The sequence below is a fragment of the Neovison vison genome, chromosome 7, assembly GCF_020171115.1.
Source record: "Neovison vison isolate M4711 chromosome 7, ASM_NN_V1, whole genome shotgun sequence".
Taxonomy (NCBI): Eukaryota; Metazoa; Chordata; class Mammalia; order Carnivora; family Mustelidae; genus Neogale; species Neogale vison.
This window is the reverse complement of record NC_058097.1, coordinates 190,592,103-190,619,887: the sequence shown is the minus strand read 5'-3', so window position 1 is coordinate 190,619,887 and position 27,785 is coordinate 190,592,103. Positions and strand designations below refer to the sequence as shown.

The window sequence follows — 27,785 nt, the reverse complement described above, 5'->3', positions numbered from 1 at the left end:
TCTCTTGATTTCATCAATTTTCTAAGTGAAAAAGCAAGCTGAGAATGAGGAGGAGGAGAGAGGCGCTGCAGGTTAGAGTTGTGAAATACTCATCTAGGACAGTAAGTGGACAAGGGATGTGTTCGCTGGGTAGTAGTATGGACCCACTGGAGGTTTATAATCAGGATGGAGGTAGAAGAAGGTATGTCTGATAATTGTGTATTTTTCTCCAGCCCTCCTCAGCTGCAGCCTTGGATTAATCAAATTTCTAGGTTTTACCAAAGCATAATGAAGAAAGAGCAAGCTAGGCAAAGGAGTAATTTAAATGGAATTTAAGCAGAGTAAGAAGGAAATCTCAAGAAAATGGGGACAGTGAAAAAAGGTGGTAGAACAATGGTTCCTGGGTGGGCTGGAGGGATCGCATTGCTAGAACTGGAGTCCTAGAAGCAAGCTGGAAAGATGAGGTGGTGGGCGTGGGGGGAGTGGTCAGAATAGGATCAATAAAACTGAATGATAAAGAAGGGTTGCATTCACTGGTGATAACAAGAATAACAGAACTGCTTAACAAACGTTGACTATGGAGGAAAAATCCTTTTCCCATGCAAATCAGCATTTTTCCCAGTACTGAGCATCTACTGTGCCCTAGATACCGGTAAAGGCACAATATCTTACAGACACCCAGATCAGGCAAGGGATGAAAGGCAAATTCCTTTCAGCATTTAGAGAACCACAGCGTGTTCATCAACGTTTTACTGAACGCATTGCGTTTCAGAACACCAGAATGCACGAATTCAGTCTCTCTAAAAGATTCCAACACAAAAGATCTCTCCCCAGTACTCGCCCTCTCCCCAACCCACGTGCCGCTGAAGGCCAAAAAGGAGACCAGCCAATGTACTGACCGCCACCCCGACGCAGAGAAGGGTGACCGCGACCTCGGAACCCGGTAGAGGGCGCTCGGCCAAACGGACTCTCCGGACCTCACCCCTCCGGGGAAGCTCAACCCCGCTGCCCGCGCCCGGCTTTTCAAAATGGAAACAAATCTGGCCCCGCCCCCTGCCCGGAGGACGCCGGGAAAAGGGTACCGCCCCCTGAGGGGATGTCCCAGCCGGCCAGGCTAAAGTTCCCGCAAGCAGAGTCGGTTCCCTTTGCCCCTTTGTCTTCTGGTTTCCTTCCTGTCCACTCTCGTTCTCCAACCAACTGACTGGAAGCCTCGCAACGAAGATCAATCGTACCCTCCTTCCCCGCACGCTTCCTCACCAGTCCACAACGCCATCCGCCCCGCCCCCGGAAGTGACGATGGCCGCCCGGCCTAGCTCGCGTCCCGTCGGGCCTTGCGGCGGCGGCGGGAAGATGGCGGCGGCGGGAGCCCTGGAACGGAGCTTCGAGGAGCTCAGCGGTGCTGAGCGCGAGAGGCCGAGACACTTTCGGGAATTCACAGTTTCCGGCATCGGTACGAAAGCAGCCAAGGAGGACGCGATCCGATCCTTCCCCTCGGGCTCCTCTCATGGGTCCTTAAATCTCTGACCCCGGGTTCATACTCCTTTAGTCCACATGCCTGTAGCCTTGGGATCATAGCTTCCGTAGTGTCCTACTTCGTCCTGCTTTCTTCCCTTTCTCTTCGTGTGGATTGTCAGTCGTCACCCTCTGCTTTCTCAGCAACCTCAGTCTCTGTCATCCCGAGAGAACCAGGTATGCAGGCTGACCACTCTCCTTTTGCAGGGACTGCCAATGCCTTGGCTGGAGCCGTGAAATACGGTGAGAGCGCGGGAGGCTTCTACTATATGGAAAGTGGCAAGTTGTTCTCCGTCACCAGAAACAGGTTCATTCATTGGTAAGTGCTGTGTTCGCTGAATCCCCCTGGAAGGTCGGATTGTTCGGCTTGAATTTTCGCGGCTCTTGGCCAGATTGTCCTTCTCTTGGGCAGTAATGGACATTCAGGAAAAAAGAAACACTGTTTTCTCTTGATTTCTGAATCAGGAGAAAATCAAGGAGACACAAAGTTCTAGGAGAGGTGCCCTTCCAGGTAGCACTAAAAGCAGAGGAAATGAAGCTTACGGGATAAAGCCCCGAAGACGAGTTTAAACTTGAACTCAATGTGTTCTCATTGTGTTTTACATCTTCTTCCATTCTTGGAATACATTTGAGCTTCTTCATGTCAGGCACTCTGCTGAGTTTACTAGAGATGACGTGGTGAACAAAAACAACCACTGTTTCCATCATGGAAGATGTTGTAGCTCTCTGAAAATAGATATGGAGCCATATTTAATGGGACAATTTTATGAAGGAAAAAATCACGAAAGGGACCACAACATAGGTGTATAAATATCAAGTTTTCTTACTTGGCTCAGAAGAAAAGTATAGGGGCTGTGAGAGGTTGATGAGAGGACCAGTGTTATTGGTGGGACAGGGAAGGTCTTCACCGATATCACATTTAATCTGAGATCTGTAGGATGAAACGTTGCCAAGGCAGGTGGTTGGAGAGAGAGCGGTCGGCATATAGGATCACCATATGCAAAATCTGTGAGATAGAAAGACCTGGACAGATTTGAGGAACTGACTGGAAGTCTGTGTGGCTTAAGTGCACTGGGTGAAATGGAAAGTGATGTGAGAGATGCTGAGCCTGGGGGATGGCAGGGGTGGTAAGCAGGTGCTTACCATCAGATGCTCAGATCCTTCCTAAGGACTTTGGATTTTTTTTCCCCAAGTACACTGAATAATCATTGAAGAGTCTTAAAGAGTTACTAACTCTTGGGGCTCCTGGGGGGCTGAGTGGGTTAAAGCCTCTGCCTTCGGCTTAGGTCATAATCTCAGGGTCCTGGGATGGAGCCCCACATCAGGGTTCTCTGCTCAACGGGGAACCTGCTTCCTTCTCTCTCTCTGCCTACTAGTGATGTCTGCCTGTCAAATAAATAAATAAAATCTTTAAAAAAAAAAAAGTGTTACTAACTCTTTACTAGCATAAACCAAATTTCATAAAGAAAAAATCTGTTTACTTCATGGAAAATGAATTTGGATTAGATAGATATTATACAAAAAAAGATCTTGCTCTTGCTCTTGCCGAGTAAGAGATGCTGGTGGTTCAATTGTGGGAGTAGTTAGGAAAGGAGAAACAGATGGATTTAAGATGCAATTAGTAGGTAACTTTCCTAGGGCTTGGTGATGGACTGAACGTGGGGTAAAAGATGGGAAGGGAAATGAAGGGAACAAAGACAGTTCCCCTGGTTTCTGGTATCACTAACAAGATATTGAGTGGCGGGGTTGCATTTCACTAATATACAGAAGATAGATTTTGGAGAGATGTGAATAATTCTTTCAGATATATTAAATTTGAAGTACCCATTGCAGCAGCCCTTCAGAAATGTCATATAGGCATTGAAATTTATAAGTCCAAGACTCTGAAGAGAGACTTACGTTAGACATACAAATCTCATTTAAGAAATACTTTTTAGGGCACCTGGTTGGCTCAGTTGATTAAACAGCTGCCTTTGGCTCAGGTTATGACCCCGGAGTCCCAGGATTGAATCCCATATCGGACTCTTGGCTCCACAGGGAGTCTCCTTCTCCCTCTGACTTTCTCCCCTCTCATGCTCTCTCTCTCTCTGTCTCTCAAATAAATAAATAAAATCTTTAAAAAAAAGAAAAAGAAATACTTTTTAGTGCCTGATATGTTCTAGTCAGTGTTTAGGGACTGAGAATACAGTAGGGAACAAATTCCCTGCCCTCGAGGAGACAGACAGTAAACAAGAGAAATCCCCCAAAATAATAAGTTTGTCCAGTGATAAGTGGAATAGAGAACAGGGATTGAAGGGAAGGGGGATGCCTGCAGGAGTTGATCTTTTATTTGGGAAAGACCCAGTAATAAGTTGGCATTTGAGCAGAGGAAGTAATCTGGGGAATAAGATTTTCAGGTAGAACCTTCCAAGAAAAAGGAACCAAAATGCAAAGAACCTTGAGACAGGAGCTGTTTGTTATGTTAAAGAATGGCGAGGGGCCAGTGGGAGTCTGCCCCTGAGTGATCAAAGGACAGATTATAATAAACTAAGTTGTGTTTTTAGCGGACTGCTATGGCTGCTGTGGTGAGAACAGCATATGGCCGGGAAAGTTTGGGAGCAGGGAGACCAATTAGGAGGTTGGTGCCACATTCCAGACAAGAGATGATGGCAGCTTAGACCAGGGCGGTATTAGTAGAGACAGTGAGAAATATTCTGATTGTGGATATGTTTTAAAGATGACTTTGTTAGGGGGCACCTGGGTGGCTCAGTTGGTTAAGCATCTGCCTTTGGCTCAGATCATGATTCTGGGGCCCCAAGATCAATCCCCTCGTTGGGGTCCTGGGCTAGAGCTCCACGTTGGGCTCCCTGCTCAGCAGAGAGCCTGCTCCCTCTGCCCCTTAACCTGGCTTTTGTACACATGCATGCTCTCTCTCTCGAACAAATAAATAAAATCTTTAGAAAGAAGAAAGATGAGTTTGATAGAATTACTACCAGATCAGATTAGAGTATACAGAAAGAAGAGTCAAGGGTGACCTCAAGATTTTTGGCTTGAGCAACTGGAAGTTACGGAGATGCCAATAATTGAGTTGTAAAAGAGTGCAGGTGACCAAGTGTTTCCAGGTTTGCCAGTCTAGGCGTTCTGTTCTGGACAGTCTTCGTTTGAAATCCCTGTTAGATACCCAAATGGAAGTGTTAAAACAGTAGCCATTTCCATTTCCACTGGAAAGTTTGGGCTGAAGCTACAGATTTGGGAATTGCTGGCATTAGATGGCATTTAAAGCTGTTACACTGAATGAGATCATCTGCTCTCTTGGCATTTGGGGCCAGAAAAGTCTTCGTTGTGGGGGGCTGTCCTATACATTGTAGGATGTTGAGCATCATCCCTGGTCTCTACCCACTTCAGACCAATAACATCCCCCTCCCAGTTGTGACAAGCAAAAATATTTCCACGTAACTGTTAAATGTCCTTAGGGAGTAGGCTAGACGAGCCCTCTGTTGAAAACTTGTGTGGATGAGAGAAAAGAGGTCTGAGGACTAACCACCGGGCACTCCAATATTTAGGAAGATCAGTAGACTGGGAAGGAATAGCTAGGGAAGTACAGAGTTGAAGGAAAAAGAGAGTGGTATCCCAGAAGCTAACGGAAATATTTCAAGGAGAAGAAGAATGAAAAACTGTTAAATACTGCATGTAAGTCAGAGAAGTGAAAATAGACCTTTGAACAGTGGAGATCATTGGTGACCTTGCGGGAAACTGCTCCTATTGTGGTACAAACACCCTAAGTGGCTAAGCTCTGGAGAGAAGAAGAGGACAGGAATTGTGAGAACAGAACAGGTCTCTTAAGGAGCATTACTATGAGAGAAGCAGAGGAATCAAATGGTAGCAGGAAGACAATGCCAGGGTGTGGGAGAAATATACCAGTGTATTTATATGCAGTCAAGGGCAATCACTAAAGGAGGGGAATTGAAAATGGGATATTTGAAAAAGTAAAGATATGGCAGTGGAAGTATGGAAGAGAGTGAGCAGGAGCTAGGCTTCAAGGAATGAAAGAGGTCTATAGGGAACTGCAGTGGGCAAGGGTCACAGGTGGTTTCTAGTTGCACACACTTGAAAGCTGAGTAGTTTGGGCAGAGAGGGAGGAACAATGACCCAGAATGGCAGTGGGGAGCAAGCAAGACAAATGTGCCTGACCTTGAGGCCCCCCTAAAGGGAGTGTGGTAGAGAAAGCTTACCATTAGAGAGGGCTCCGGGGGCTCAGGCAAGATCCAGGACCCAGCCTTAACCATAAAGCAGGAAGGTGAAGCAGAGATGAGGTTGTTCAGAGATGAGGTTGAAGATCCAGAAACTTGTGCTGATGACATACCATGAGTTACCAGAAGGGAACCCTAGGAAATCATCAGAATTCACATGGCAGGGCGCCTGGGTGACTCAGTGGGTTAAGCCTCTGCCTTCAGCTCAGGTCATGGTCTCAGGATCCTGGGATTGAGGCCCGCATCGGGCTCTCTGCTCAGCAGGGAGCCTGCTTCCCCCTCTCTCTCTGCCTGCCTCTCTGCCTACTTGTGATCTCTCTCTCTCTCTGTCAAATAAATAAATAAAATCTTTAGAAAATAAAAAAGAATTCACATGGCGCATACAATTTTGGGAGTGGATAAGATGTGCTTCAAGAGAATGTGTACAGTGCGCAGGTAAGATGACCCAGGATCAGGGTTTGAGAAATAAAAAGTAGGCACCTGGTCAAAGAAGAGAAGGAGTACCTAGAGATGGGGGAATAAAACCAGAAGAGGGTGGTATCATAGAAGTCAAGAAAGAGACTTTTCAGGACAACATGGTCAAGTGTGTGGAATGCTGCAGAGCGGTCAAGTATAAGAGCAGAACTGAGGAATCCATTGATTGGAATTGGTGTGATGTCCTTGGTGAGAAGAGGGCAGGTTGAAGAGTATGAGGGAGGTGAGGAAATAAACAAGATGTGGCCATGGAGGGGAAAGGAGAAATTGGAATGGCCAGATCAAGGCAGGAACAGGGTGACAGAGAGAGAGGCCAGGGAAGAGCATATCTGAGTGTGGAGAAAAGGCTTTGGAAGAAGGAGAGATGGACGCAGGAGGGATATACTTGGGAAAGTTAGAGATTGCCCTTGAATTACTGGAAGGAGACTTGCTCTTTGGGGGCAGATGCAGGCGGTATGGTAAACAGGTGATAAGAAGTTAGGACTTTCCCAGCATGGTGTTTTCTATGATCCAAGGCTACCATATGGCAGAGATGCGCCTGAAGAAGTCTGCTCTGCATCCTGCTTAGCAGGACCTAGTCACAGAAGGGGAAATAGTCACATTTATTAAGGTCACTATAGTATGATGCTGTGGTACTAATAGTGGAGGCCACGTTCCACCCCAAGTAATGGGGGATGTGGTTTGAATTGTCTTTATAGTGGAGCTTAATTGTATTGAATATCATTGTTCTAAATAAACAGATCATCGAGTTTGGAAATGCCTCCATTGAACAGAGAATCATGTAGTAAGATTTGAATTTTATATTGTGCTGTGTTTTGTAAATGAACATATTGTGATGGTTTGGATTGTAAAATTGATCTGAATTTGTTTACCCAAAACCTTCAAATTGGGAAAATTCACTTGGAAACTATTCCCATATTTTTCAAAGCAAGAGTCAGTTAGAAAGAAAAGCATAAACTTTGTAAACAAATGTCTCTTTTTTAATAGGAAGACCTCTGGAGATACATTGGAGCTGGTGGAAGAGTCACTGGACATAAATCTGTTGAATAATACAGTTCGCCTCAAATTCCAAAATTGCATCGTCTTACCTGGAGGGGTTCATGTCTCTGAGATTCAGAATCATGTGATAATCTTGATATTAACCAATCAAACAGTGCACAGATTACTTTTACCACACCCTTCCCGGATGTATAGGAGTGTAAGTTGGTTAAGGGTAATATCCCTTACTTCTCAGACTACCCTGGCTATCAGAAATTTAATGTTGGAGCAGTGTCCTTTAGAAATTGAAGGAAAATTGGATTTGTTACCTCTCACCAAGCGTACTTTGATAGTTACTATTTGAAATGATCAGACAGGGTCGCCTGGGTGGCTCAGTTGGTTAAGCAGCTGCCTTCGGCTCAGGTCATGATCCCAGCGTCCTGGGATCGAGTCCCATATCAGGCTCCTTGCTCACTCTCTCTCGCTCGTGCTCTCTGTCTGACAAATAAATAAATAAAATCTTTTTTTTAAAAAATGATCAGACATATTTTTAAGTTGAAGAAATAATTTTTATCTTAAAAAATCGCTTTCCTTTTAGGATCAGTCTTTTCTTACTTTAAAGACTTTTTGTAGGGGCACCTGGGTGGCTCAGTTGATTAAGCATCTGACTTTGGCTCAGGTCATGATCTCGGGATCCTGGGATTAAGCACTGCCTCGGGCTTCTCCCTCACTGGGGAGTCTGAGTCGGCTTCTCTGTTTCCCTTTGCCCCTCCCCTTGCTCCTGCTTGAGCTTAGGAGCTCTCGCGCGTGCTCTCTCTCTCTCTCTCAAATAAATAAAATCTTTAAAAAAAAAAGTTTTATAACAATTGAAAGGAACTGAGCAAAATTCAGCTTATTTTGATTTAACAGGTTTTTCTTTTTCATTACTCCACAGGAGTTGGTAATTGAAAGTCAAATGCAGTCCGTATTTACTGACATTGGAAAAGTTGATTTCAGGGATCCTTGCAACTCTCAATTAATTCCAGCTGTACCTGGACTCTCCTCTAATTCTACCACCTCAGCAGCCTGGCTTAGCAATGATGGGGAGGCTCTGTTTGCCTTACCATCTGCTTCTGGGGGAATCTTTGTTCTTAAACTACCTCCTTATGACATACCTGGTAAGAATGGGAACTGAACTTGGATTTAACTTTAAACAAGGAATGTTGGCACTAAAACCTTAGAAGTCTATACCCATCATCCATGGCAAGAACTGTTTCTCTACTCCCCCTGAAATGATCATTCAGTGTTGCTTGCCTAAGGAGTCTGTAATGCTTTTATTGGTTTTTTCTTTTTCCTGAGAAAGTAAGATTTTATACACTGAATGAGGAATTGTAAACCTTTTTGGAGTGTGGGAAGACAGATGACTACGAGATAGCCTCTTCTAAGGTCTATAGTAGAGAGGTGTTGACTGCTTATCTACCTTCAGGTTAAGGTTCTATAATTAAAATAAATTAATTGATGCAAGGAAGTTCATCTGCTAATAACCTCCTCCAAGTCACCATTGTCTCTTGCCTGGATTATTGCATTAGCTTCCTAAGTACCTCTCAGACCTCTTAACCTCTCTACAGAGACTTCTGGGACAGACTGGTACATTTAAAACCTTAGTAGAACCATGTCACTCCATGGCTCAAAGCCCTCCGGTGAGGGTTTGTTCTTCAGATGATTCTGAATAAACCCATAGTCCTTACATTATCTTACAGTGACCCCTGCTCCTTCTCTAACCTCAGCTTCTTCCCCACTCAACCCCCTTCACTTCTATGCACCAGTCTCCTGCCTTCTTGAAGTTCCTTGAACATACTGGGCACACTCCCATGTCAGGGCTTTTGCCTGAGATAGTCTTTCTCCAGCAACTAACTTGGCTCATTCCCTCAACTCCTCTGGGTCTTTACTCAATAATCCATCAGTGTGAGGCCTTCCCTGACCACCCTTTTCAAAACTGCATGTACACATGCACCACCCCCAACACAGCATTCACTGTACCCTTTCTGTTTTCACCTATTACCATTCTGCTTAATATAGGTTAATGTTTCGGCTTCTGCCCTCCTCCGTGAGGACAGGAATTTTTTTTTATATTTTGTTTACTGCTACATCTTCAGCATCTGGAACTGTGCCTCCCATGCGAAAGGAAACCAGTGATTGTTTTGGAAAGAATGATTGTTCTGAGCACCAATAGGGTTACTATTGGTAAATGGCAGAAGTTTTCCCTAGGAATGTGTTAGTGCCATTTTTATTGATCCAAGAATGACTCCACAAGTATTTTAAGTGGTATGTATGTGGATAGGCTGCATCCTAAAACTTCTTCGTATAAAAATACAGAAACCTGTCACCTGTTATAAGGACCCTATTCATGGCTGTGTCCTTGTTGTTGGGTTTCTCTGAGTCTGATCCAGAGGTGCCTTGGATCTCATTGGTCTGTTCTCAATCTCATAGGGACGGTGTCAGTTGTGGAGCTGAAACAGAGTTCAGTAATGCAACGACTGCTTATAGGCTGGATGCCAACAGCCATCAGGTAAGTGGTGTCTGGTGGGTAAATCAGAGGGCCCAAGAATGTAATTCTTGCCCTGGTCAGCACCTATTAGTAATTCCAATCTTACTCTAAGGCAGACAAGCATTATACTGAAAAGAAGAGTCTGTAAAATATCACATTCTATCAGAGGAGAGCCATATCTTAGACACCTTGATTGCAGAACTGATTTTCTGTAAATATTCTCACAATATTCCATTTAGTGCTCTTTCCTGACTTACCAAATCTGATTTTATAGAATACTAGAAGTGGGAAATTTCTGATGATTAGAACTCTATTCCTGTCTTCTGTAGAGCCTTAAATTGTATCATAGTGATTGATTGTAAATCACTGGAAAATATAATTATCTTATACCAGTATATAAATTCTTGGCTCCTTCTTTTAAGAGGTTACATTTATAACTTTGTTTTATCTTTTTAATTACAAATTCTAATCCAGTATTTATAACACTGAAACCCAAAAATTGGGCCTTGTGTTTTTAGAGGTGACCAGGGGCTTTCCGATCGTCCCTTCGCTCTTGCTGTTCATTGCGTTGAGCACGATGCCTTCATCTTTGCTCTGTGCCAGGATCATAAACTGCGAATGTGGTCTTACAAGGTAAGTGCTACATTTATCATTACTATAAATTAAAATAGGACTCTGAATTGTAAGAAAATTGAAATCAATCTTGCTGTTTCTCTCAAAGATCATTAAGATCACTTAGTTTGGAAATCACAGGCCATTTCTAGACTCAGTTCCATTTAGCTTTATTTTTCACACATTTCTATGTCTCTCTCTCTCTTAAATTATGAATCCTAGGGGCGCCTGGGTGGCTCAGTGGGTTAAAGCCTCTGCCTTTGGCTCAGGTCATGATCCCAGAGTCCTGAGATTGAGCCCCGCATCGGGCTCTCTGCTCTGCGGGGAACCTGCTTCCCCCTCTCTCTCTGCCTGCCTCTCTATCTACTTGTGATCTCTGTCTGTCAAATAAATAAATAAAGTCTTTTTAAAATAATAATAATAAATTATGAACCCTACAGAATTAAAATAGTGCAGAGAATGCTCTTCACTTAAGAGGAAAAAATGTTTTTAAAAAAGGATCATGGGGCACCTGGGTGGCTCAGTGGGTCAAAGCCTCTGCCTTCGGCTCAGGTCATGATCCCAGGGTCCTGGGATCAAGCCCCACATTGGGCTCTCTGCTCAGCAGGGATCCTGCTTCCCCCACTCTCTCTGCCTGCCTCTCTGCCTTCTTCTAATCTGTCAAATAAATAAATAAATAAAATCTTTTTTTTTTCTTTTTTTTTTTTTTTTTAAAGGGGGGATCAAGGGGCACCTGGGTGGCTCAGTGGGTCAAAACCTCTGCCTTCGGCTCAGGTCATGGTCTCAGAGTCCTGGGATCGAGCCCCACATCAGACTCTTTGCATGCTGGGGAGCCTGCTTCCTTCTCTCTCTCTGCCTGCCTCTCTGCCTGCTTATGATCTCCGTCTGTCAAATAAATCTTTAAAAAATAAAATAAAAAAGGATCAAATGTGTTTTTTGTTTGTTTTTGTTTTTTTTTTTTAAGATTTTATTTATTTATTTGGCAGACAGAGATCACAAGTAGGCACAGAGGCAGGCAGAGAGAGAGAGGGAAGCAGGCTCCCTGCTGAGCAGAGAGCCCAACACAGGGCTCGATCCCAGGACCCTGAGATCATGACCTGAGCCGAAGGCAGAGTTTTTAACCCACTGAGCCGCCCAGGCGCCCCTTTTGTTTCTTTTTTAAAGATTTTATTTATTTATTTGATAGATCATAAGTAGGCAGAGAGGCAAACAGAGAGAGAGAGAGAAGCAGGCTCTCCACTGAGCAGAGAGCTGTATGCGGGGCTGGATCCCAGGACCCTGGGTCACGACTGGCGCTGAAGGCAGAGGCCTTAACCCACTGAGCCACCCAGGCGCCCTCTCAAATGTATTTTTTAAATACAGGTTGATAAGATAGTTTTGTTTATTGTTTTTTTTTTTTAAGGTGAAGTGAAAGTTTATTAAGTGAAGGTGAGAACAAAAAGGAAAGAAAAAAAAGCTCTTTAGAGAAAGAGGGGTCCTGAATGGGTTGCCCAATAAAGTAGTTTTTAAGATTCATAAAACAGTTGATGGCTTTATTTATCAAACTGAGTAGATATTTTCATCTCAGCCTTTAAAAAAAACAAAACAAAACAAAACAAAAAACCTGTTGTGTCCTTCAGCAGATAAAAGAGAAGGAGTGGTAGATATAATGGATGTACCTCCTTTTGAAAGGGAAGGAGTTTGTTTTTCTAGCTTGGATTTTCTTTGACACTACTTGTTGATTCATCTTGGGCAGGACCAGATGTGCCTGATGGCAGCTGACATGCTGGAGTATGTTCCCACGTTTAAAGACCTTCGGCTCACTGCTGGGACTGGACATAAACTACGACTTGCTTACTCCCCTTCCATGGGACTCTACATAGGGGTCTACATGCATGCACCCAAACAAGGACAGGTAGGAAACAAATGAGACCTCCGTCAAGCTATGCAGTAGGTACCGATATGGGGAGGGAGCTATAGATTCATTGAGTCTGTTTAAGCTCTTCATACCAGCGTAGGTGTTTCAAGTGGTGTTTCCATGGAGATGATGAGTTTTGTGCTAATATGTGAATTTAAAGATCTTGAAGAAGTTAGGATTAAAGGGAATAGAGAGTTTAAAGACATGTAAAAGGAAAAGTTAACCAAAGCTGAACAAGAAAGAGCCAATTTGGATGTCTGGGTGGAAAAATGGAGTTATGAAAGGGAGGTAGGTGTTACTAAGTGGTTGGAGGGAAGTAAATTTTTAGAAGTAGTATCTTCCAGACACTAGTTGTTGTATGTAGATAGGTATTTAGGGCATAATACAACTGTGCAATCATAGAGTAAACAGCCGTTTGTCAGATACTCTGTTTGGTATGATGCCAGGCCCCTTAAGTACATGAATAGCAAATGCTTGGATTGTGCTTACTCTGGGCTCACATACTTTATACATATTATCCATTTAATCCTGATAACATTCTGGTGAGGTAGGGTTTTTCCTCACTCTGCTGGGGGTGCCCATCTGGGTGCCCCTTTCATTTCTCTTGGGCTCTGATGCCTAACTACAGGTTGCTCCTCCATCTGGATGCCTTCTTTATCTGGGCTGATTCTCTCCAACCCCCATTCAGTGGACACCCTCCTCCCCTCCTTGGGCTCTAATCACCAACGTAGACTGCTACTCTGTGTGGATACCCTCATCATACATCCTACCCTTCTACCTATGTGTGGAAGCCCTCACCCTGCTCATGCACCTAGACTCTAAGCCAAATGTGGATACTTTTTTTACCGCCTTTGACTCTTTTTTTAAAGATTTATTTATTTATGGGGCGCCTGGGTGGCTCAGTGGGTTAAAGCCTCTGCCTTCGGCTCAGGTCATGATCCCAGGATCCTGGGATCGAGCCCTGCATCGGGCTCTCTGCTCCACAGGGAGCCTGCTTCCTCTTCTCTCTCTGCCTGCTTCTCTGCCTACTTGTGATCTCTGTCAAATAAATAAATAAAATCTTTTAAAAAAAAAAATTTATTTATTTATAATTTGAGAGAAGTTGGAGGGGGCTGTCAAGGGAGAGAAAGAATCCCAAAATCTTTCGCCTTTTACTAAAGATTTCCGTGAAGGGAGAGAAAGAATCCCAAACAGACTCCCTGCTGAGTGCAGAGCCCAGTGCAGGGCTCAGTCTCACAACCCTGAGATCATGACTTGAGCTGAAACCAAGAGTCAAACATTCAACCAGCTGATCCACCCAGGTTCCCCTTTATCCCTTGGGCTCTTGATTCATGCCATGACCCTATCCTTGGTCTCAGTTTCCTGGAGTAGCCCACAGAACTCCAGGAAATATTAACTAACATTTGCCAGTTTACTGTATGATGAAGGATACAGATGAACAACTAGAAGGAGGAGTATAGAGGATGAGTCCAGAAGGGTCCTGAGTTCACGGGCCTCTGTCCCTGTCATGTTGGGGCTTGCCACCCTCCTGGCACATGGCTGTGTTCACAGCCATTAAGTCTAGAAGCTTTCCCTATACTGTACTTCAGGAATTTTTATGGAAGCATCATGACATAGACCTGATCCATTATTAACTTGATCTCTAGCCTCTCTCCCCTCCCCAGAAAATGGGCTTGGACCTGAATGTTCCAGACTTTAATCATGGCTTGGTTTCCCTGATGACCAGCCCTTATCCTGAAGCTATCCAGGAGTCACCTCATTAGAAAAAAGGTGTTTCTTGGGGCGCCTGGGTGGCTCAGTGGGCTAAAGCCTCTGCCTTCAGCTTGCGTCATGATCCCAGGGTCCTGGGATCGAGCCCCACATTGGGTTCTCTGCTCGGCCAGAGGGCCTGCTTCCTCCTCCTCTCTCTCTCTCTCTCTGCCTGCTTGTGATCTCTGTCTGTCAAATAAATAAATAAAATCTTAAAAAAAAAAAAAAGAAAAGAAAAAGAAAAAAGGTGTTTCCAGAGTGCCTGGCTGGCTCATTCAGTAGAACATGTGACTCTTGATCTCTGGGTGAGTTGGAGCCCCATATTGCGTGTGGAGCCTACCTTTTTTTTTTTTTTTTTAAGGCATCACCCAGGAAATTCGAAGGGATTTGGGGGCTCTGTATAAGATGCTCCTATCATTTCCATCACTTAGGAAAATACTTTTTTTTTTTTTTTTAAGATTTTATTTATTTATTTGACAGAGACACAGCAAAAGAGGGAACATGAGCAGAGGGAGTGGGAGAGGGAGAAGCAGGCTTTAAGCTGAGTAAGATGCCTGATGTGGGGCTCAGTCCCAGGACCCTGGGATCATGACCTGAGCTGAAGACAAACACTTAACAACTGAGCCATCCAGGCACCCCAAATACAGGCTTTTTTTAGCTCAGGATTAGGAGCTGGAACAAAAACCAATATATGTCTTATTTGACAGATTCTGAAAGAGATAATGTTGGTTCTCTGGATAATATTGGACAGTATTGCCATCCTAGCAATATAAGTCTTTTGGTCCATAAGTAGGGGATGCTTTTTTATTTATTTAAATCTTCATTAATTTCTTTTTACAATGTTCTGTAGTTTTCAGAGTATAAGTTTTGCAATTCTTTTGATCTGTTTATTCCTAGGTATTTAATTCCTAGTCTAAATGCTAGTGTATTTTATTGCTAGTGTAAATGAAATTATTATTTTCTCAGTTTTATTCTCAGATTACACAATGCAAAGTTTATAGAAATACAGTTGATTTTTTGGGGCGCCTGGATGGCTCAATGGGTTAAAGCCTCTGCCTTCGGCTCAGGTCATGATCCCAGGATCCTGGGATCGAGCCCCACATCAGGCCCTCTGCTCAGCAGGAAGCCTGCTTCTCTTCCTCTCTCTCTCTCTCTGCCTGCCTCTCTGCCTATTTGTGATCTCTGCCTGTCAAATAAATAAATTAAAAAAAAAAAAAAGTAGAAATACAATTGATTTTTATATATTGATTTTGTATCTTGCAACCTTTTCTATTTTTTTTTTCTGTTCTAATAGTATTACAGTGGAGTCCTTAGAATGTCTCATATACAAGATAACCTCATCTGCAAACAGTTTTATTACTTCCTTTCCATTTGAGTCATTTGAATGCCTTTTTTTTTTTCTTAATTGCTGTGGATAGATCCTCCAGTACAATATTCAATAGCAGTGGGAAGAGAGCCTATATCTTTGTCTTGTTGCTGTTCTAGGGGAGAAAGATTTCAGTGTTTCACCATCGAGTATGGTGCTGGCTGTGAATTTTTCATAAATGCCCTTTATCATGTTGAGGAAGTTCCTTCTACTCCTAGTTTATTGAGTATTTTTATTATGAAAGAGTGTTCAGTTTGGTACCATTGCCCTGATTCATGTTAAAACACCAATAATTTTACTCTCTAGGCTTTTGCATCATCAGTGCAAAAATAACAACACAGTGAAAAAGGATAATATAATATTATGAAAGACTTTTAGGGATGCCTGGGTGGCACAGTCAGTTAAGGGTCTGCCTTCAGCTCAGGCCATGATCCCAGCGTCCTGGGATTGAATCCCAAGGTCGGGATCCTTGCTCAATGGGGAGCCTGCTTCTCCCTCTGCCTGCCACACTCCCCGCTTATGCTCACTCGCGCTCTCTCTCTCTCTCTCCCCAACAAGTAAATAAAGAAAAGCTTAAAAAAGAAAAAAGACTTTCAGCCTCACTGGGGGCTGAGTGGCTAGCTGGCTCAATGAATAGATGCATGCGACTCTTGATCTCAGGGGTGGTAAGTTTGAGCCCCACATTGAATGTAGAGATTACTTAGGAAAAAAATTCTAAAAAAGGGGGTTTCAGCCTCACTGATGCCCTGAAAGAGCTGTAGCCTACATTTTGAGAAGCACTCCTCTAAAAGATTTAGAATTGAATGTGTAAGTAGTGTCAAATTGAGCAGAACTTTTTTTTTTTTTTTTTTTTTTTAAGATTTTGTTTATTTCTTAGAGAGCATGAGCAGTAGAGATGGCAGAGGGAGAAGGACAAAGAGATTCCCCGCTGAGTGTGGGGCTGGATCCCAGGACCCTGAGATCATGACCTGAGCCACAGGCAGCACTCAGCAAAGCTATTATTTCCTTCGTTTTAAGCATTGTGGTTCTATTAATGAAACCTAAAATCAAATCAGCATTTTTGGCAGTTAGGCCTATTCGGGTCATAATGAACTTGTAATCCTTTTTTTCCCCCTTCAAAAAATGCTCTTCAGCCTATTTTTTCCCTTAATCTGCACAGTCAATGTCTGTTTTTCTTTTTAAGATTTTATTTATTTATTTGACAGAGAGAGACATAGCGAGAGAGGGAAAACAAGCAGGGCAAGTGGGAGAGGGAGAAGCAGGCTTCCCACTGAGCAGGGAGCCCAGTGCAGGGCTCCATCCCAGGACCCTGGGATCATGACCTGAGCCGAAGGCAGACACTTAATGACTGAGCCACCCAGGTGCCCTGACATCTGTTTTTCTTTATCTGTGATATCTTATGTCCATTCCTATTAATTTCATTTGTTTTTCATTTTTGTTTTGGTTCTTTGGATTCTAATTCTTTAGTAAGTGTATTACTTCGGCCATTCCCAGCATCTTGTTCTCATTGATATCATAAGATTGCTGCCTGTTTTCCAACTAAAACACTAAGACAGCTCTGTAACAGAAGTACTTCAGACCTGTGGTGTGTGGTCTGTGGACTGGTCCTGGGCCATGAATTCTTGGTTACTGGTTTGCAGTAAGATAACTACAGAAAGTGAGAGGAAGGTTTTTAGAGACATTTTTAGTGGTTTGACATTGCTACAGGCATCATATTCACAGTTTCTGTATTTTATAAAAGTAGCAATCTGCAACAGGTTGGAAATTTAAAAAAAAAAAAAAAAAACTGGTCCTTTACTACAGGTAGGTAATTTGAGAAGCACTATACTAGCCCAGCATTTTTCCAACTTGTTTTTTGTTTTTTCAGCTAGTATCTGTAATAAGAAATACCTTGCTTTACTGCCTACTATACACATATATGATGATTTACATGTAACAAAAAATTTTCATAGAATATAACTTAACCTTTACTAGGAGTGATGAACTGATGAACTCTGATACTTTGGTTTTTTTGAATGATGGTTGAGACCCACTAAATTAATTTATATCCCATTAAGGGGTTGAGATCTATAACTTGTAAAATATAGCTCTAGGTTAGGATGAATATGAACACTACATATATACACTGCTATTTTTTCCCCAAAAGGGTCTCTCACTGTATATTTTCTTTTAGTACTTCTTTGTGCACTATTGCTTATGTTATAAAGATAGAATCATTGTCACACATCAATATATAGTGAATTTTCTTTATCCAAAAAAATTACTTAAAATATCCATTAAATATCATTTTTCAGTTTGAAATTTTTTGTTTTGGCAGTAAAGTTAAATACTTTACTTCAAGGGTGCCTGGGTGGCTCAGTGGGTTAAAGCCTCTGCCTTAGGCTCAGTTCATGATCCCCGGGGTCCGGGGATCGAGCCCTGCTTCAGGCTCTCTCCTCAGCGGGGAGCCTGCTTCCCCCTCTCTCTCTGCCTACCTCTCCGCTTACTTGTGATCTCTATCCATCAAATAAATAAATAAGATTTTTTTTTAAGATTTTATTATTTATTTGACAGACAGAGATCACAAGTAGGCAGAAAGATAGGCAGAGAGAGGGAGGGAAGCAGGCACCCCACTGAGCAGAGAGCTCAATGCGGGGCTTGATCCCAGGACCCCGAGATCCTGACCTGAGCCGAAGGCAGAGGCTCAGCCCACTGAGCCACTCAGGCGCCCCAATAAATAAAATCTTAAAAAAAAATACTACACTTCAGTTACAGAGTTGAATGTTTAGTAAAGGTTAACTAGTGTCGATTTGTATTGCACATATGTTTTAAATTATCTCTAATACAGGGCTCCTGGGTGGCTCAGTTGGTTGAGCGGCCAACTCTTGGTTTTGGCTCAGGTCATGATCTCATGTGTCGTGAGATCAAGCTCCCATCAGGCTCCACACTCAGTGGGAAGTCTGCTTGAAGATTCTCTCCCTGGCCCCCTCTCTGCACTTTGGTACACAAGTGCTCTCTCTCTCCCTCTCTTTCTCTCTCTGTCTTTCAAATTAATTAGTTCTGGTACTTTAGTAAAAATATAAACTTAAAAACAGTTTTCTGACCATAATGAGATACTACTCACACCCATGGGATGGCTACTATCCAAAAAAACCCCATATAAATAGTGGGGTTGACAAGGATATGGAAAAATTGAAGCCCCTGTGCATTGCTGGTGGAAATGTAAAATGTTGCAGCCACTGTAGAAAACAATATGGCAGTTCCTAAAAAAATTGATCATAACAATTCAGTGTTCTCCAGCAAATCCCACTTGCAGGTATATACTCCAAAGAATTCAAAGCAAGGTCTCAAAGACATATTTATACACCCATATTTATAGCATTATTTATAGTAGCCAAAAGGTAGAGAAAGCCCAAGTGTTCCTTGACAGATGAATGAATAAACAAAAATGACATATACATAAAATGGAATATTATTTAACCTTAAAAAAGAAGGACATTCTGACACATGCTACAACATGGATAGACCTTGAGGATCTTAAGCTAAGTGAAGTAAGTCAGTCACACACACACAAAAATATATATATATATACATATATATATATATACACACACATACTGTTAAGATTCTACTTATATCTAAAAAAATAAAAAAGATCCACTTATATAAAAAGTGCCTAGAGTAGTCAAGTTCATAGAAACTGAAAATAGAATGGTGGGCACCCGGGACTGAGGGGAGAGGGGAGTGTGGAGTTGTTTAATGAATATAGTTTCAGTTTTACAAGATGAGCAAAGATCTGGAGATAGGTTGCACAACAATATGAATGTATTTAACACTACTGGACTGTATCTTAAAAATGGTTAAGGGGGCGCCTGGGTGGCTCAGTGGGTTAAAGCCTCCGCCTTTGGCTCAGGTCATGGTCTCAGGGTCCTGGAATAGAGCCCTGCATCGGGCTCTCTGCTTGGTGGGGAGCCTGCTTCCCCCTCTCACTCTGCCTGCCTCTCTGCCTACTTGTGATCTCTGTTTGTCAAATAAATAAATATAATTTTTTTAATTTATTTATTTGACAGACAGAGATCACAAGTAGGCAGAGAGGCAGGCAGAGAGGGAGGGGGAGGCAGGCTCCCTGCTGAGCAGAGAGGATTCTGGGATCATGACCTGAGCCGACCCACTGAGCCACCCAGGCGCCCTAAATATAATTTTTTAAAAAATGGTTAAGATGTGGGGTCCTTGGATGGCTCAATGGGTTAAGCCTCTGCCTTTGGCTCAGGTCATGATCTCAGAGTCTTGGGATTGACCCCCACATCTGGCTCTCTGCTCAGCAGGGAGCCTGCATCTCCCCCCCCGCCCCCGCCTGCCTCTCTGTCTACTAGTGCTCTCTGTCAAATAAATAAAATCTTCTTTAAAAAAATGGTAAGATGATAAATGTAATGTGTATTTTACCAACTTTTTTAAAAATTGGTTTTTGGATGCTCGTAACGCTTAGAAAAGTAGCATGTTGATTATTTCAAGTAATAAATGATTAACTTATGTTTCCACAGTTCTGCATCTTCCAGCTGGTGAGCACTGAGAATAACCGCTATAGTCTAGATCACATTTCCTCCCTATTTACTTCTCAGGTAGGTTGGATTATCCTTTGCATGTCACACAAGTGACTCACTCAACTATGTTGTAAAGGGATGGAAATCTAAAAATGGAATATTTAATGATATATGCAAACAAAATTCCACTTGGGTTTTACCAAGTTCTTGTGCTACTATCTTTTGTTTTTATATTTTTACCTCTCCTACTGATACAAATTTAAGTCACTCTAAACTATTGCCCTTTCTTATTTTAACCTCTTTTTCCCCACATTTCTCCCTAGGAGACACTGATTGACTTTGCCATAACCTCTACAGACATCTGGGCCATGTGGCATGATGCTGAAAACCAGACTGTTGTGAAATACATCAACTATGAACAGTATGGATCACTTAACCTTTGTCATCCTGCCTCACCCCAGGGAGTTTCATATTTAGAAAACAGAGCTTTTTATGTAGAACCAAAGTCAAGTGTTCACACTGAAAGGATTCAGCCCTAGATTTGCCTGTTGCAAACTGTTTTCCAAAATTCCTCCTTTTGCATTTTGTGTCATTTCTTAATCTCTTGGATTTAAAACAAAGGATTCTTAGGGTTTGAGGGAGATAAAGAAAATACCATATTTCTTGGAGAAATGGCACATACCTAAAATACTTCCAACTTGGGAGTTTTCTTTGCTTCTGAGCAGAGTATTTCTGACAGCCACAATTTTCAAAACACACTACAGACCCTTTGGGTTCTCAATTTCCTCATCATAAGAAGAGACATTGATTGCACAAGTATAGTGTTTTTGAGACTTTTTTAAAATAGGAAACTCTTTTTTTTTTTTTCCCAAAAAATAATGAATTCCAGTATATAAAACTATTATTTTATGAGTATAAAATTGTGACACAATTTAATATGTTGATAATCTCTAATATTAGGTATATTTGGTCTCTATTACTTGTACATGATAATAGTATAAAATGTTTCAATAGTTAAAAAACACATTAAATAATAATTTTGAATAAAATACTTGTGTAACCTCTGGAATAACCTGTGTAGGTTTCCCTGGAATACAGCTTACTGTGGAATTAAACTAATTGAACCTTAGGGGCTCTTCATAACCTTCTCTTCTAGAACAGAATTAAAGGAATAGTTGCCCCAGACAGTTGAGTCACACCTCAAAAAATATGAGAGTACTCCTTATAGATAGCATTCCAGCAAAATGGTAAAAAGCAGAACTCTGTGTCAGATGAGAGTTTGAGTCCAGTTGTGAGATGCCCTAAGCCTCACTTTCTCCATCTGCAAAATGTGGGTAATACACTCTTTAGACTTACCATGGGCTTATAAGAGTAATACCCTTAACAGCACTTAGCATAATGTCTAATATATAGTAAATGCAGATAGCTATTGGTTGTAGATTTGTGGTTAGAGTTTTAATTCCAGGAAGATGCTTTTTAAACTGTTAAGAGTACGTCTCTAAAGCCAGACTGCTGAAAATAAGTTTTATTTATTTATTTTTAAACTTTTAATAGATCAACAGCATAAGCTTTTAGTTATCATTTTAATGCAGACTGTGGTCTTTTTTTTGTTTCTCTATAGTAATGCTGCAGGTCAGTGGAATTCGGTTTTTATGCACTCTCTGCCAGAGGAAGAGATCATTCTCAGAGATGATCAAGACCCCAGAGTAAGCAACATTAAAATTTTATGTAATGGGATGATTTACTCTGATCATCAGTCTGAGAAGAATCAGTTATATTAGTCTGAATTCTTTCAGCTGCAGGTTAAAGAAACCCACCTGAAACTGACTTAAGCTTAAAACAAAAATGTATTGATTTGTGCAGCTGAGAAGCTGAGAGGAACCTGGCTTTAGCCATGTCTAGAACAATGCTTTCAGTGCTTGATCTCTCTTTTGTCTCTATTCTGCTTTCCTCCTTGTTCAGTTTAGTCTCAGGCAGGCTCCCTGAGCCTGTGCGTTCTATGAACTTACTAACTGCAATGGAACGAAAGAATCTCTGTCCCTGGTCCTGAAGTAGATTCGTTTACCAGGCTTGAACCATGTGCTGATTTCTTACATAGTCATTCTGAGCAGAAGGAATAGAATAATCTCGCTTAGCATGAGAAAACTGATCAAGCTGCATCTTGCTGTTATGGAGGCTGTGAGGTCAGTTGAGTATGGGGATATGGGTAGAAGAGGAATGGCAGAGAAAGGTAGGGATATGTTAGTAAAAGAAGGGAAGTGGATCCTAGGCAGATATAAACACTATATGGCCACTATACCAACCATGTTGGTACATGCATGTAAACTAGAAGTCAGATAAATTCTGGTACCAGTATATGCTATGAAGAAAATAACTTTAAATGGGAATACAATAGCGAGCAAAACAGGCCAGTCTCCCTCTTTTTCAGAGATACCATCAGGATAAGTAGAAGCAAAAGTTTTCAGATGATACCTTCATGTTAAAATGCAGTTGAAGATTATGGGCCCTAGGTCATTCCCCAGAACCTCAGTAGGAGGAAAGAAAATTGAATGAAGGTCAGTCAGGTTTACTACTTCCTGGCAAATGTGATTTAAAAATTGGAATGGGGCGCCTGGGTGGCTCAGTCATTAAGCGTCTGCCTTCGGCTCAGGTCATGATTCCAGGGTACTGGGGTCGAGCCCCACATCGGGTTCCCTGCTCTGCAGGAAGCCTGTTCTTCCCTCTCCCACTCCCCCTGCTTATGTTCCCTCTCTGGATGTCTCTCTGTCAAATAAACTCTTTTAAAAAGGGGGGGGGGACAAAATAATTAGGCAGCATAAGACTTCCCATTTTTTTCCTCTCTACTTCACTTCCCTGCTAGTGATGACTTATTGCAGGCTTTTGTTTGTTTTTACATGTATTGCCTATTCTTTTTTTTTCTTTTTTTTAATTTTTTTTTAAGATTTTATTTATTTATTTGACAGACAGAGATCACAAGTAGGCAGAGAGAGAGAGAGAGAGGAGGAAGCAGGCTCTCTGCTGAGCAGAGAGCCAGATGCGGGACTCGATCTCGGAACCCCGAGATCATGACCTGAGCCAAAGGCAGCGGCTTAACCCACTGAGCCACCCAGGTGCCCCTGTATTGCCTATTCTTGATTCCTTTTCAATGTGAGCCACTTTGTGGATGGTGTATAGAAACCAGTTTAGTTTAGTTGTTCTCTTCCCAGGTGTATCACCAATAAATTGGGTTTGCCTTTTCCATTTAAGGTTGACATTTGACAAGCTGCATTTTCCAGTGGAATGCTATGAAGTACTCCATGAGATACACACTGAGGGGTGCCTGGGTGGCTCAGTGGGTTAAAGCCTCTGCCTTCAGCTCAGGTCATGATCTCAGGGTCCTGGGATCGAGCCCCGCATCGGGCAGCCTGCTTCCCCCTTCCCCCTCTCTCTGCCTGCCTCTCTGCCTACTTGTGATCTCTGTCTGTCAAACAAATAAATAAAATCTTTAAAAAAAAAAAAAGATACACACTGATTTCATTATAGTATGCCTAGTTAACACAGAGACACTACAATCTTCTCAATGTGAAAGGATAGAACTGCTCTAGTACTTGATATTGCTCAATTATAGAAAGGCTGTATTCATATAATGGAAACTCAAATGTTGGTGCTGATGTGATGACTTCTTCCTTCAAATTTTCCCAAATTTTATCTATTTAAAATGACATTAATTTTTGTTTTCTATTCTAACAGGAGATGTATTTGCAGAATCTATTTACACCAGGACGATTCATAAAAGCAGCTTTATGTAAAGCTTTACAGGTCAGCAAGAAAAGAGTTAATGTTGATTTCAGACTATCATTGTATAATTAATAATTGTTATTTTTCTTGTTTTATATACACTAAACACCAAATGTATTTTTGCAGTTGTAGATACATGTGCTCTTAGTGTGATTTTTTTAAATGTTTTTTTTCTGTTAAGTAAGACTCCCAGCAGGGAGGTAGAGCTGTGAGTTCTTTCCTAGTGACTAGTAGTAAAAAAAGAAATCTGTGCCTACATTATTATAAAAATATATCATAATATCCTGCATGTAATCTCAGTACTTGAAAGAAATTTTCTTTTATCTTTCTGTTAATACAATGAAGGTCTGACTTAGTTCACATTCCAAAAAAAACTCTAAAATTCTAATCTTCAAAGTCACATGCCTTAAGAGATAATTAATGCTTCACAAAAGGATGCTTTACTTTAAAGTCACTTTGGCTTACTTAAATTGCCATTAACTTTGTGGATTAAAAATAGAACAATCAGAGAATTGAAAGGTCCCTCAGAATCTCCTCACCTGACCTTCCACACAAAGAAATACCTTCTGAGGCTTTTCCAACAACTTCCAGTTGTCTCTGCCTCCAGTGATCAGTTTCTCACTGGTCTTGTGTGAGTTACTTTTTCTGAGCTGTGTCATTAAAACCTCTTTCCAGGGGCACCTGGATGGCTCAGTCCATTAAGTGTCTGCTTTCGGCTCAGGTCGTGTTCCCAGGGTCCTGGGGTTGAGCCCCATGTGGGGTTCCCTGCTAAGCGGGGAGCCTGCTTCTTCCTGTCCTCCCTGCTCATTCTCTCTCTCTTTCTCTCACTATCCCTGTAAAAAAATAAAAATAAAAAAGAAATGCTCGGGCGCCTGGGTGACTCAGTGGATTAAGCCACTGCCTTCGGCTCAGGTCATGATCTCAGGGTCCTGAGATCGAGTCCCGCATCGGGCTCTCTGCTCAGCAGGGAGTCTGCTTCTCTCTCTGCCTGCCTCTTTGTCTACTTGCGATCTCTCTCTGTCAAGTAAATAAATAAAATCTTTAAAAAAAAAAAGAAAAGAAAAAAAATGCTCTTTCCAGTATTGTATCAAATTTAGTCCCTGTCCTTTTGGCAGTTTCTCTCTCTCTTGGGACTTCATAGAAATGTCTCTGTTTTATAAAGCAACTAGTCAGATATTTTAGGAATTTTTCCCTCTTGCCTTTCTCCAGGTTAAATACACCCAGTTCCTTTCTGTCAGGTGATACCATTTCTAGACCCTTGACTTTTCTTTTACATACATTCTTAAATATCTGGCTATTGCATGTTTCTGTTTTCTCTCTGTTAAAACTTCAGGGTGACACAGTCACTTTCTCCTAAGGTGTTTTTCTTTTCATCCCATCTGACTTCTTTCTTATTAACAATTAAATGTATATGTCCTATATTATCTCTTGTACACTGAAATGTTAAATATTCACTAAGGCATTTATTAAATGCTCTCCTTGAGGAGAGCCATTCCTATTAGAATGACCAGCCCAACCATACTCTGACTGGCTTTTGTGCCAGTCATGGGTGTGTGTTTCTAGCACACTGGCTGAGTAATAATAGCCTTTCAGGGTTTGGGGGATTTTTTTTTTTGCATTTTTGTAATCTAGCTTATCCTATTATATATCCTATTATAATTCTGACAGATTCATGGATTTCTGTTGTTGTTTCTGGTCTACAGAAATAATTTTTTTAAAAAAGAAAATTATTTCAAACTTGCTATGATTTTATATACAGTAATTATTTGTTCAGGCATGTTCAGTTTCTGCTATAAAACTGTATTGGCCCAGTGCCTTCTAAACTCAAGTATTTTTCATTTAGTTTTGGTTAGTATATAATACTCTAAAATGTCTCTTTTAATTTTAGATTTTCTGCCGAGGAACTGAGAGGAATTTAGATCTTTCCTGGAGTGACCTAAAGAAAGAAGTCACTTTAGCTGTTGAAAGTGAGGTGAGGTTTTGGTAGAGAAAGAATGATCATCTCTTGGTACAGGGCAGATTGGTACTGAGGAATTATTCAACTTGTTCACTGGACCTTGTTAGTAGGAAGTATAAATGTTTAAACCTTTTAATTTGAAATTTATATATATAAAATATCTTTATATATATATGTATTTTGACTACATATGCTACATATGTAGTCAATGGTGTGTAATGCATAAGGGATATTTCATTTGGCTCTAACTTAGTAAAATGATATTAGACAGTTATGTTTTGGGGAAGAAAGATCCCACATGGTATTAAGAATTTCTCTCTCTCTCTCTTTTCTTTTCCCCCTTTTTCTTCTTTGCCAGCTCCAAGGAAGTGTAACAGAATATGAATTTTCCCAGGAGGAATTTCGAAACTTACAACAGGAATTCTGGTGCAAGTTCTATGCCTGTTGTCTTCAGTACCAAGAAGCCCTCTCTCATCCTCTTGCCCTGCATTTGAATCCACACACAAACATGGTGTGCCTGTTGAAAAAAGTAAGGGAGCTAAAGCATATAGAAGAACTCCTTTAGATGCTTTTGCAGATCTTTCAAACTATCAGACTCTCAAATGTTGTAGTTACTTTTTAGAGCTTTGTATTTTTTTTTCTTTCAGAATTATAGTTCATTTCTTAGATAGTCTTCCTTAATATTTTTAATTTTCTTGCATTTTTCCTTTATTTACCTTATTATGTATTGAAGTGATTTCAAATTTTAAAGAGTTACAGGAGTAGCACAAAGAACGTTTGTATGCCCTTTGCCCAGATTCATTTGTTAATTTCCATTTGCTTTCCTTTCTTCTATACATACACATTTTTCTTCTTAAGCCAGTTGAGAATTAGTCATAGACATTATGCCCTTTTATCCTTAAATATTTTACTGTGTATCTTAAAAACAGTGTAATCTTACATAACCACAGCACAATTTAAAGATCAGGTAATTCGTTATTTATATGATATTGTACTGTTACATTCTGATTGTACCACTTATGCCCATAATTTTTCCTCTGATCTAGGATCCAGTCTAAGCTCTTGGATATATTTGGTTGTCATGTTTATTTAGCTTAATCTTGAGCTTTTATCAGTCTTTCTTTGTCTTTGATGACACTGACATTTTTTTACTATACCTGTTGTTTTATAGAATGTCTCTCAGCTTGGATGTGTCTGGTGTTCCTCATCATTAGATTCAGGTCTCAATTTTTTTATACCTGTAAACATTCATTGAAAAAAGTGTAATTGGAAGATTTGTATTTCCAGGGGTACCTGTCTTTCCTTGTGCCTTCCTCCTTAGTGGATCATTTGTATCTCTTGCCGGATGAAAACCTTTTGGCAGAGGATGAGGCAGCTATATCTGATGGTAATAATACTTAATGTGTCCATATTTAAGTCCCTTCCTTCATGAGCCCTATGCTTTGTTTCAAGTGGATGCAAAAAAAAAAACTTCGATTGCCACTGTGACCTTTCCTAGTCAATTTACCACAGTATAGATGCTGTGAGGAAAACTGAAGAGGCCTGAGCATCTCCAAGACCTCAGATAGATTCTTGGCATTTAATTATTAATATTTTATTTTAGTATAATATTAATCAGTGGCTCTTCATTGGCTTGAATCATGAATGTTAACTCTCTCTTACTCATAGATGTGGATGTTGCTCGGGATGTTATGTGTCTTATAAAATGCCTTCGGCTGATTGGAGAGTCAATAACTGTGGATATGTCAGCAGTGATGGAAATGAGCTGTTACAACCTACAGTCTCCAGAAAAGGCTGCAGAACAGATTCTGGAAGATTTGATCACTATTGATGTGTAAGGAGAATTTAGGGTAAAGTGCATTTCCTAATAGAAATTTAGCAAATTTTAGTGCCAACATCAAGTTTTTAATTACATTCAATTCCATGCAGAGTAGTGGTTTGAAGTTAAAATGAGTTGCTGTAATTCTGAATAGGTGTCTCTGCTTTTATTCATTCGTTTATTTATTTATTTATTTTTAAAGATTTTATTTATTTATTTGACAGACAGAGATCACAAGTAGGCAGAGAGGCAGGCAGAGAGAGAGGAGGAAGCAGGCTCCCTGCTGAGCAGAGAGCCCGATGCAGGGCTCGACCCCAGGACCCTGGGATCATGACCTGAGTCGAAGGCAGAGGCTTTTTTTTTTTTTTTTTAAAGATTTTATTTATTTA

General features: G+C 41.2%; 1 protein-coding gene across 1 annotated transcript in view; it reads left to right on the top strand.

Annotated features, from left to right (window-relative positions):
* The first annotated feature begins 1,307 nt into the window (after positions 1-1,307).
* Positions 1,308-27,785, top strand: part of NUP160 (nucleoporin 160) — a 54,043-nt gene continuing 27,565 nt past the window's right edge. The window contains exons 1-15 of the mRNA XM_044259311.1: positions 1,308-1,429; positions 1,699-1,810; positions 7,182-7,392; positions 8,107-8,329; positions 9,642-9,720; positions 10,218-10,332; positions 12,047-12,205; positions 19,844-19,921; positions 20,167-20,264; positions 21,465-21,549; positions 23,573-23,641; positions 25,509-25,592; positions 25,936-26,106; positions 26,865-26,964; positions 27,246-27,411. Of these exons, the coding sequence (XP_044115246.1) occupies positions 1,330-1,429; positions 1,699-1,810; positions 7,182-7,392; positions 8,107-8,329; positions 9,642-9,720; positions 10,218-10,332; positions 12,047-12,205; positions 19,844-19,921; positions 20,167-20,264; positions 21,465-21,549; positions 23,573-23,641; positions 25,509-25,592; positions 25,936-26,106; positions 26,865-26,964; positions 27,246-27,411 (1,850 nt within the window). The 5' untranslated portion in view covers positions 1,308-1,329. The remainder of the gene's footprint in view (positions 1,430-1,698; positions 1,811-7,181; positions 7,393-8,106; positions 8,330-9,641; positions 9,721-10,217; positions 10,333-12,046; positions 12,206-19,843; positions 19,922-20,166; positions 20,265-21,464; positions 21,550-23,572; positions 23,642-25,508; positions 25,593-25,935; positions 26,107-26,864; positions 26,965-27,245; positions 27,412-27,785) is intronic.